At 39.5% G+C, this 12,276-nt stretch overlaps 1 protein-coding gene across 1 annotated transcript in view; it reads right to left on the reverse strand.

Annotated features, from left to right (window-relative positions):
• Positions 1-10,256: 10,256 nt before the first annotated feature.
• map3k15 (mitogen-activated protein kinase kinase kinase 15) overlaps positions 10,257-12,276 on the reverse strand; it is a 28,904-nt gene continuing 26,884 nt past the window's right edge. Inside the window, exon 29 of the mRNA XM_020604248.1 lies at positions 10,257-11,642. Within this exon, the coding sequence (XP_020459904.1) occupies positions 11,549-11,642 (94 nt within the window). The 3' untranslated portion in view covers positions 10,257-11,548. The remainder of the gene's footprint in view (positions 11,643-12,276) is intronic.

Genomic DNA, 12,276 nt, shown 5'->3' on the forward strand with positions numbered 1-12,276 from the left:
CTTCAAGATTTAGTGGGCATTCGTGGTGCTGCCCTAGCATGGTTTAAGTCATATTTATCGGGTAGATCGGTGTCTGTCGGGTTGGCAGATGTGGAATCTGTGACAACCCCTTTGTTATCTGGGGTCCCACAGGGCTCCATTTTGGGGCCTTTGCTGTTTTCACTATATTTACTTCCCCTTGGCTCTATTTTTAGGAAACATGGGGTCTCTTTTCACTGCTATGCCGATGATGTCCACATTATTATGCCACTGAGTAAGAAGGACACCTACTCAATTCAACCGCTTTTAGCATGTCTTGCCGATATTAAGGGCTGGATGTCGTTAAATTGTTTAAAGTTAAATTATGCTAAAACTGAGGTTATAGTGTTTGGCCAGAATACGTTTGGTGACCCTCCTCCTGTAGACTTAGGTTTCTTGGGGCAGTATGTACGACCGGTGGTCACTGATTTGGGTGTTAAAATAGACTCCGATTTGAAAATGGAGAGCCAGATAAATGCGTAAAATCTGTTTTTTTCTATTTAAAGCAGTTGGTAAAAGTAAAACCCTTTTTGTCGCGGCGGCATTTTGAGACAGTGATCCATGCGTTTATTACATCTCGTATGGATTACTGTAATACACTGTACGCTGGAGTTAATCAATCGAGTCTTGCCCGTCTCCAGGAGTGAAAGTAAAACCCTTTTTGTCGCGGCGGCATTTTGAGACAGTGATCCATGCCTTTATTACATCTCGTATGGATTACTGTAATGCACTGTACGCTGGAGTTAGTCAATCGGGCTTGCCTGCCTCCAGAGGGTCCAGAATGCCGCCGCTCGGTTATTGGTTGGGGGGCATAAGAGGGACCACATAACGCCAGTGCTGGCATCTCTCCATTGGCTTCCGGTGCATTTTAGGGTTCGTTTTAAGATTCTTTTATTGTTTATAAGTCCCTAAATGGGCTGGTGCCATCCTATCTCATGGAACTTTTGCGTCCGTATAATCCGTCGCGGTGCCTTAGATCAGCTGATCAGCTTCTTCTGGAGACACCGAGGGCTAGGCATAAAACTAGGGGGGATAGAGCCTTTGCTGTGGTGGATCCAAACCTGTGGAATGCTTTGCATCTTTATATTAGGCAGGCCCCCTCGCTGACTATTTTTAAGTCATATTTGAAGACCTACTTGTATTCATTGGCGTTTGGCCAGGAATGAGACTCTGTAGTGTTGGTGTTTGTTTTATTGTTTATAGTTTTTTATGTGATGATTTTCGATTTGTATGGTATGTTAAGCACTTTGGTCAGCTGTGCTGTGGTAAAGTGCTATATAAATAAAGTTGAGTTGAGTTGAGTAATATGAATTACCTTTAGAATACCAAACAAGCATTTTCTGATCTGATTTGATAGGAAGATGCCAACTGTCTGTGCTTTACAAATCACTAGAAATAAATCAGCTTTATAATATGACGGTGCTATGGCTACGGTGTGAATAGGTTGAGGCACAAAACAACTTGATTAGGGTTATGAAAGCAACACGGTTTTGATTAAAATCATACTGTTTTATTAACGTTAGGGGACCTTTATCGTCATGACTGGAAATATAACCTCGTGGTTCAAGTTATGGGTTGATTATGTTAATGGTTTCATAAAAAATACTTGTGGTTGCAAACAGGAAAGGAACAGCAGTGTCCTGTGTTAAGGACTGTCTGGCAACAAATCTGCCAAGTAGTCCTCCTCTCTGCTAACCTGAAAAATAAACTGCATCTGTGGGAAATGGGAGGAAAAGCAATAGCTGGAGCACAGCGACCAGACATCTGCAATTCTGTGAGATCATCCGCTCTACTATCCAGCCAGAGGGCCTCATCAACCCCTGTGCTTAGTAGGACACAACAGTGGACAGCTAGAAAGGGGAGAGTTTGCAGCAAACCTTTCCAATAACCAAGCATTCAACTTCAGAACAGATTTGCACAGCAACTGGAGGACCCTGGATCTCCATCAGATGACCTGTATAACAGGCCCTAAGGTTATGGACTGTGACATGATGGAAAGAATCTTAACTATCCTGGCTACACACCTGCCTGTAAAAGACATCCTAATGTACATAGGCATTGTGAAGCAACACTCAGAGGTTCTGAAGCAAGACTGACGTACAGAACACGTGGAGCTCCTTGAAAACTAAGGTGACTATTAGTGGCCCTCTACCATAAGTCAGAAGAGGAGTTGAGAGATTCAGGAAGAAGCCTTTCCTAATTTGTCAATGATGTTTTTACAGCTTGTTTTGCCCCCAAGTGGCCAAAAACAAAACATCCATCTTTTATAAGGCTTATCCTGTAGAGGGTCGCGGGGACCTGGAGCCAATCCCAGCTAACAGTGGGTGAGAGGTGGGGTACACCCTCAAAACAAAAGATAATTAATGCAGCTTCAAACCTTCATGAGTCCAACAGTTATTTCAAAGTCATGTTGTTCAAACCACACCACCTGACTTAAAATTCTTGTGGAAACCTTAGCATTTCTATAGATACTGCACATTAATGCCTTCAATGAAGGGCTAAAGATAGGCTTGAGAGCAGAGATGAGCATAAGTAAAGACAAATGGGTTCATTTTATATGGCTCTATACTTTGTAAGAAGAGAAAGAAAGAGAAAGTTACACAAACATACACTATGATTGGTCTTTTCTCCACTAGAATTAATCACAGATGAGGAAAGGTTTTGACACAAGAGCTGTAATCTAGTGTTATAAGGTTACTTGGCTGTAATTCATACCTGCTGCCAAGGCTGAAAAAAATGTACTTGATCTTTACTGCATGTTTCCTTGGCAGAGAAAGAAGGTCAGCAATGCAATGTTTGTCTGAGTTGTCTGGGTTTCATTTGGCAATGTGAAATAATTATTGTGTGAATATATAATTATACCCTCAGGGATCCTGTGAAGTAAATGTCCCCTGCCCAATTCACACAGGAACATAAAATTCTGTCAACCTTGTGGAGGGCACCTGGAAACTGAATACATACTCCAACACAAAAATGTAGGCCCTGCCTCCACATACCCATTCCCAGAAATCAATCCCCTGGGTGTCTCAAACAATTCTCAGTCACAGCTTTATCTTGAGATCCATTGCTGTACTCCTTTGGGAACATTCATAACTTCTCTGTTTTTGGTGAAATGAAGCTGCTTTCTGTTCTTACACTAGGTCTTCTTTGGCTGGCCATCACACACACTATGACTCCGGCAGAAGGTAAGTTGTTTTTTTCAGAATGATTCCTTATGAAATCACAAAGCAGGGTTTTTTTTTTTACTATAGCATCCTGTGTTTCTTGGCTAGAGATATTCTTTAATGATTAATAACGTTAATGGGTACAGAAAACAAAGTACAGCCTCATCGCCTTGCTGTCTGTCTTTATAATCAACAGAATACCTTTCCAAATTGCATGCTAAATATTAGCTGTTTTGCTACTTCAAAAGTCAAAAACAATAAAAGCACATGTAGAAAATTATTGAAATGGAAATGCAAGAGTTAAAAAGGCCGATGATCAACACAACTACAACAATGAAAAAAAAAATCAACACTTGCAACAATTTTAAGACAATTTCTGAGTTTTTCAACCACATTTATGATTTGATCAGAGCTTGTTAATTTAACCTTACCTGTCTGCTAACACGTCAGCCATATCAGCTCTATAAAGTGATAAATGTTGTGTTTACAGATTGCTATTCTCGCTCCAAGTGGTCACAAGAAAAAAAAATTAAATTAGTGCAGGCTTAAATGACAGCAGCTCTAATCAGACAGATTTCTACAAATCTAAGGAAATCAGTTTTTGTATAACTTAGTCAAAAACTATCCCATGCAAACGTATAATGATGGTGCATTTTACATCATCACCAGGAAATAGATGTTTTCATGAACTTTGAGACTCTAATAAGTTTCTGGTGAATATTGTTTTTAAGCTAACAGTATTTTTGCTTAACCAAAGCAAACTTGACCACTAACAACATGTTTTTTTTTTTTTTTTTTAAAAACAGTCATTTGAAAATATGATCGTTGGTTAACTAAACCTGACAAAAGCTGCATGAGCATGAAAAAACCCCTCAGGGTGTTATCTGAACTATTTGAAGTTGACTGCCAAAAATTGTTTGATTCTAATATCAGGTGACTTTTCTGCATGTGTGCTTGTGTTCTTGCAGGGCATCGGGGGTGTTGTACGGCTCTTTCCAAAGTCAGTCCTGAGAGATTAATCAACATCATCAGAAAAAGAGGGATGGTGCAGTGCCGACAGCAGAACATCACTGAAAGTTGCAGTATTAATGCAGTGTAAGATTATGTTTCCTGCTTTATCCTCTATTTTTTGTGTCTCTTTGTGTATATGATGTACAGTACACATCCCTTTTCTCACCCTCACCATGTCCTTATCTTACTTTTATGATGACCTACTTCCCATTTGTTTCCAATTTCTCATTATTGACATTTTTACCAGACGTTCTTACAATAACTTGACCATAATTCCAAACTGATAGAGGCACTGAAGTTGACTCACTTCCTAATTATCCATCAATCGTCCTATCTACAGTGCCTTGCGAAAGTATTCGGCCCCCTTGAACTTTGCGACCTTTTGCCACATTTCAGGCTTCAAACATAAAGATATAAAACTGTAATTTGTTGTGAAGAATCAACAACAAGTGGGACACAATCATGAAGTGGAACGAAATTTATTGGATATGTCAAACTTTTTTAACAAATAAAAAACTGAAAAATTGGGCGTGCAAAATTATTCAACCCCCTTAAGTTAATACGTTGTAGCGCCACCTTTTGCTGCGATTACAGCTGTAAATCGCTTGGGGTATGTCTCTATCAGTTTTGCACATCGAGAGACTGAAATTTTTGCCCATGCCTCCTTGCAAAACAGCTCGAGCTCAGTGAGGTTGGATGGAGAGCGTTTGTGAACAGCAGTTTTCAGTTCTTTCCACAGATTCTCGATTGGATTCAGGTCTGGACTTTGACTTGGCCATTCTAACACCTGGATATGTTTATTTGGGAACCATTCCATTGTAGATTTTGCTTTATGTTTTGAATCATTGTCTTGTTGGAAGACAAATCTCCGTCCCAGTCTCAGGTCTTTTGCAGACTCCATCAGGTTTCCTTCCAGAATGGTCCTGTATTTGGCTCCATCCATCTTCCCATCAATTTTAACCATCTTCCCTGTCCCTGCTGAAGAAAAGCAGGCCCAAACCATGATGCTGCCACCACCATGTTTGACAATGGGGATGGTGTGTTCAGGGTGATGAGCTGTGTTGCTTTTACGCCAAACATAACGTTTTGCATTGTTGCCAAAAAGTTCGATTTTGGTTTCATCTGACCAGAGCACCTTCTTCCACATGTTTGGTGTGTCTCCCAGGTGGCTTGTGGCAAACTTTAAACGACACTTTTTATGGATATCTTTAAGAAATGGCTTTCTTCTTGCCACTCTTCCATAAAGGCCAGATTTGTGCAGTATACGACTGATTGTTGTCCTATGGACAGAGTCTCCCACCTCAGCTGTAGATCTCTGCAGTTCATCCAGAGTGATCATGGGCCTCTTGGCTGCATCTCTGATCAGTCTTCTCCTTGTATGAGCTGAAAGTTTAGAGGGACGGCCAGGTCTTGGTAGATTTGCAGTGGTCTGATACTCCTTCCATTTCAATATTATCGCTTGCACAGTGCTCCTTGGGATGTTTAAAGCTTGGGAAATCTTTTTGTATCCAAATCCGGCTTTAAACTTCTCCACAACAGTATCTCGGACCTGCCTGGTGTGTTCCTTGTTCTTCATGATGCTCTCTGCGCTTTAAACAGACCTCTGAGACTATCACAGTGCAGGTGCATTTATACGGAGACTTGATTACACACAGGTGGATTCTATTTATCATCATTAGTCATTTAGGTCAACATTGGATCATTCAGAGATCCTCACTGAACTTCTGGAGAGAGTTTGCTGCACTGAAAGTAAAGGGGCTGAATAATTTTGCACGCCCAATTATTCAGTTTTTTATTTGTTAAAAAAGTTTGAAATATCCAATAAATTTCATTCCACTTCATGATTGTGTCCCACTTGTTGTTGATTCTTCACAAAAAATTACAGTTTTATATCTTTATGTTTGAAGCCTGAAATGTGGCAAAAGGTCGCAAAGTTCAAGGGGGCCGAATACTTTCGCAAGGCACTGTAAAAATTACTGCAGGTAGTGCAATGTAGGCCTAACTTCACAAAGGTTTATTCAGCTACTGTACAATGCTGTGTTCAAGAAGTACCAGTATCATTTTGACATGTTTCTTTTTGTTTGTTTTTCTTCAAGCATACTAAAGCTGAAACACCGTCAAGTGTGTGTAGACCCGACACCTGTCAGGATGCGGAAATTTCTTACATATTATTGGTAACATGGACACACACAGCTGATTAATAATGCACAAAATCAACAAAGCTTGTTGGGACTTCTTGGAGCCCTTAGCGCCACTTCCCATTTCAGGTCTCCCACTCCCCAACAAAACTGTAGTTTAACTAAAGCATAGTCATGCATAATGCAGCTGCTACACTCTTCTCATGATACTTGTTATTTCAACTGGCAAAACCAGAAATGAGAGGATTGTTTTGTCAGTTTCAAAAAGAGTTAAGAATTTCATGCAGTAAATCAACCATGATTACCACTGATACAGTAAGTGATACATGAGAACAAAACGACTGACAGTAATAGCAACTGTAACTGTAGAAAGAGCTTCCTGAGGGGTTGATTACTATCTGGTGTTGGTGGGAAATAATTATAATGGAACAGAAGAAAACACTAAGGTTTGAGTGATGTTTGCCTTTAAACATAAGGGTCTATCTACAGGCCAGTTAAGCTTAGGCAGAAAAGCCAGTGTTGTTGTTGTAGTGTGGTTATTTCTGCAGATACACTATAAAGCCCCATATTCAAAATGCAGCAAGTTTACAATAACAAAATCCTTTTTTAATTTCCACCCTGGACAGGTCACCAGTATATCACAGGGCTGACATGCAGGCAAACAACCATACACACTCACACACTCCTACTTGCAATTTAGAGTTGCCAATCAACCTAAGCTGCATGTCTTTGGACTGTGGGAAGTAGCTGGAGTACCCAGAGAAAACCCACGCAGGCACAGAGAGAACATGAAAAGTTCCGGGTCGGCCGGGGCTCCGATCCGGAACCTTCATAACAGAAATACATAAAATACATCATACATAATCAGAAGCCATTCAGTGCTCTGCTATCTACAACTGTTTGTGTTTCTATCCGCCAGCAACCGTAAAATTCGTCAGAGAGTGAGAAATCTCTACCGCCTGCACAAGAGGAAGGCCAAAGTCTGAACATACTTTACCCAAACTGTGGACAACAATCATCAGCTATTAATATTTGTCTTGTTATAACTTATGTTACTCAGTCATTATATTTGTTAAAAATACTCATAATTTATCTATCAAAAATGTCTTTATGTGTTACCAAAGGTATACAGCTGCTTAAAGCAATACAAGCTACTCTAGAAATAGACAACACAGTGTGGAAATATATTAATGCAATGCACTATCGATTGTCTTATCACAGTAGAAAGAATCATTGTTTCTTTGACATGTGCTACTATATCTGCTAATGCTAATAAACAGTCTGACTTTAAAAGACTATTCCCAGGTATTTAGTGGCATGCATCTAGCTACCCCCTCTAAGCTAAACCAGTATGTATTTTAATATGGGAGATACCCCTCTAACTGGAAATGTGTTTTGAAATTAATGCCAAAGGCTGAAAATGCTGACCTGATTTATTGCTATTCAAAGCCACAATGTAACTGACATTAGTAGGACATAACTATACTGCAGGCTGTGGGGAAAGTCTATACTGTATATGTGTTAACAGCACAAATAGAGCCCATTACTTTAAAGCAAGTGAATTTTAAATATACAAGCTAATAAGATCTAATAACTATATGTTAGCTAAATGTTGTTTATAGCTTTAAGCATGTATTAATAGAATTAAAATGCCATTTGAGCGTTGTCACTGTCACAATAAAAGTTGCGTCAATCAGGCTATTTGAATGCAATTCATGTTTGACGCACAAACTTATTTACATGCAGGTGCAGGAACAAAAAAAAAGTCCAGAGCATTGTGATGGAGATATTAATTGTAACACAATAGACCAACATTGCACAAATCGGCTTTCAATGATTGATTACATGTCTAGAGGCAGTAGGCCGTGCCGTGAAGTATTGTGTACTGAAAGTTTTGGCACAGATGGATGAGAACAAAAAAAAAAAAAAAAAAAAAACACCTCGCCCAGGAGCAGCCTCTGGGCTTTCCACAGAATGGGAAGTTAATGGATGTTGCCTGTATTGTCACACTGTAGGTGGACTGCTGACTGACATTACTAGAACCCACTGTTTGAAATAACAACACGCCATATAAAGTACTGTAGCCTATTTATTTCCACTTACCCCCTCGTCGTCAGCTGGTTTGGTGATGGCACAGCTGTGCCCCGCAGTTTCTCCCATTTCTACTGAGGAAATGGGCTCCACATACACGTAACCTTCTTTGTATATATTACTGATATATTTTAAACGGAATAACAATAATGGTTTCGTCGTGGTCTCAGTATCAAAATGCATAAGAGTGTGGCCAGCAAATTGTGCCATTTGTGACTCAAATACTGTGACCCATTTTCAACACAGTTGCTTTCTATTGATTCAGTGCTTCGAACTACCACAAACTACAAAAAATCTCCAGCTGTGAAACTTGTAATCTCGTTTACAAGTTAACTCCTAGCACACCTTGAACTCCTGTGCCGCAAACATACAGGCGACTATTACAATAGAACGTATCCCTCCGCCACTGGAATCAATAAAGGGATATCTGTCTTAAAAAATTGTAACTTTGAAAAATAGTGGGACAAAAGCTTCATTTGATCCTCAGACAAGTCACTGGAGTGCGTTTTTGCACAGAATGAGGCCTGTGTATTTTGGCCCTATTCTTTTTTAGCATAGTAATGTTATGGGGGCAAACCTTCAGGGTTGGTGTAGGAGTATGAAAAGTAGTGATGTGCACCACGTTATTTCCTTCGATACGATACAAGTATCGCCGATACAAATACCGGCAATTCGTTCAAGGAACAGGAAGGAAAAGAAATGGTCCCAACAGCAGAGATTGATGAAGAAGAGGAGATATAAGGCTGATTTATACGCGCTTTCCGGTTTTACTAATAACAAATGGTGCAACCCTGGTCAGATTACTGTAAAAGAATGTTTGTGTAGCCAAGATTTTCAACTATAGCCATGGGACAATGTCCATAATACATGCACAAGAAGCATTCACAAATCACCTTGGTTATTATTTGGTTATTAAATGCGTGGCATCTACTCTATTACCATGATACTCCAGACTGCACCTATTTCTTGTAAATGTTGTAGATCTATTGCATTTCTTTAAAATTATAGGGTACAACTTCCACAATCTTGAGCAACTTTTAAAAAGTTATTTTCCTGTGGAGAGGGTTTTCTTATTCTGATTCTCAGTGGCTCACACATTTACAGAGCATACTGGGTTTATCAGTCTTTTACTATGATAATCGACCCTAGAACAGGAAATGTCTGGGTTGGAAGTATCAATATTCAGGATCAATCCACACATCACTAATGAAAAGTTTATTTTTATGCAGCCTACATATGTCCTGTTTTAACTGTTTTAAGACCAGCTTTAAAAATCTTGAACCTATATCCATTTGTCCATATTGTTGGACAAATTGTTACATTACTTATAATTCTGATTAATATTTCCCCAAAATTAACTATTTTTCCTACATATTCCTTCAAGATCTATGGTCAAAGGCTTAGTCACAACTTGCAGGCTGTCACACAAGATTGTGAAATCCAAGTAGCTCTTGGAGAACAGGAGGTCATACTTTTCACAAGCAGACAAACAGGTTTCATTCATTCATTTTCAACCGCTTTGTCTCTAAACGGGGTCACGGGGGGGGGGTCTCACATGAGACAGCCTAGCAAAAGAGCAATGAGAAGATGCTTGTGTAAATGGCCAGTGTGACAATTACATTTTTCCTGAAGACTGTTTTCAAAGTTTGAAAATGGCAAAAGGCAAAAGCATTGATGTAAGCCTAAATTTGCAAATAGGCTACTGCAGGTGCAGGTGGAAATGACTTTGCAAGATGAAAGCTTTGTAAAGGGTCAGATTTCATTTTGTCTCCTGATTGCTGCCCACATACTGTAAATACCTCACTGACAGTTGACAGCAGCTCTGTTACCGGTTTATTGAAATTGTGAAGCAACCACATACAGTAGTGGGAATACAAAAACATTTAAGTGCAGATACACACAGAGGAGAATAAAACAATTACTTGAGAATATAAAGGAAATCTTGTAGAACTAATAAATAAAGCGCATACAAATATTATGGCAGTGACGGGCTGGTAGTCATGATGTGTGCGCATGTTTCAGTGAGTTCAGTGTGGCTACATTAACTTTACGAAATTAAAAGTATAAGGCTCTTAGGTGAAATGAATATTCAAAGACTTAGAGTAAAACAGAAGTGGAACATAGTGGGTAGTATGTGCGTTTGTTTTTCTCCTTTGCACATAAATCCAACCTGAAATAAGAGAATTTAAGGCATTTTTCCTTTACTTTTTTAAATAGTGGGTTTAGTTTGGCTGAAAGACAAGGGAACCACCCAAACAGCAATACTGAGACAGAACGGTCTGTCATAACTCTGCCACACCCTACTAGTGGTTTTGTATATTTTAGCTTTAGTGTTCAGTATTTTATATGACAGTAATATGCGCCTGTGCTTGAATGCACATAATGGCTCACACACTCAAGTATATCTTGGCAAAAATATGATTTTTAAACCCCCTGAGCACCAGTGATAAACATATAAACACAGTTTCTATCTTTTCTTTACAATGTCTTAATTCTTTGGACTTTTTGTCCCCTGTGAAACATTTATCTCTTCAAGCCTCTAAGAATCCTTCATATTAAGATAGAAAAATTAAAAATGAGTTTTGGTTGAACTGCTCAGAACTCCTGTCCACATTGAGGCTTTAACAATGTTTCAGGGTCACAAGTAGACACTGCTTTATTTTAAGGGATCACAAGTGCCCCAAAAATATAACCACTGGTTTATAATGTTCTGAGCATACAGATGGACAGCACATAAGGACAATTAGGTTACAGTGAAGGTTTGATACTTTTTTCCACTGTGAAAACCTGTGTTTACCTTTCGAATCTGGCATTTGCTAAGATGCTTTTTTCTTAAAAACCCTCAAGCACAAACACATACTGTGGCACATACACATACAGTGCACATAAACATACATCATAGTGCCTGCACTAAAGCGCTTAAATCTGGTCAAGTTTGACTGCATGTACCCACACGTCAGTAAACGTTCAGTCAGTCCTGTACATACAGTACAACTTAGAGAGTACAGCATGAAAAGGCACTGTGGAGAAAGACGAGGAAACATGGCCAAGCAGGGCTGGTAGTGTGTGTACGTGTGCGTGTTTCTGCAGAACAGAGTCCTCCACAGTTGTAGTCCATGAGTGCCTTTACGCATCCTCTTCCGAACACCTGTCGCTCCTCAGCCTCTCTCGCTCTCGGTGCCGCTGGATGGCTCGCCAGATGCGGCAGAGCACTCCACCCCTGAGGGAAAGACAGATTAACCTGTTCAAAGGTATTACATTTTTGTGGGGTGTAAAATTTAAACATTTGCAGAAAGATCAAGATTTTTTGGAAGCTGATTTAAATTCATGCTATTCAATTTCTGTTTATCTTTATTCTTTTTATAATCAAAAACTTCATTAGGTTAATGAAAAAGGCCAAATCTCCAAATTGTCATCACTGATTTGGTTACATCAGTGGTATCCTTAACAGGGAGACAGTGGGAAGACTTGAAATTGTTTAAAAAGAGGAACTGATAAAGGATTCATGACATCACATTTTGCCTTGGATGTCTAGTGTGGGAATAACCAATCTAAAACTTATCAGATGCAACAAGGTGTGCAACAGTGCAAACAGACCATGCTCTTTACTTTTGCTTAAGTGTTTTTCTTTTTGCCAACCTGTCATTGCTTTAAAAAAAAATTCCCTGCCATACTGGTTCTTCCCCTCATGCCACTGGTGCTGTGGCTCCAGATGACTTCTTTTAAAGGTATGCAAGTTATGCTAATAATCTGCCAGTCACGCTTCAGGGAAAATGACATCACTCTTCTAAAGCACATGCTGATTTGGCAGTAAGCTCCTGAGCCTTGTAAATTTCTGTTAGGACAGATGATCA

Source organism: Monopterus albus, unplaced genomic scaffold (genome assembly GCF_001952655.1).
Source record: "Monopterus albus unplaced genomic scaffold, M_albus_1.0 scaffold3.1, whole genome shotgun sequence".
Taxonomy (NCBI): Eukaryota; Metazoa; Chordata; class Actinopteri; order Synbranchiformes; family Synbranchidae; genus Monopterus; species Monopterus albus.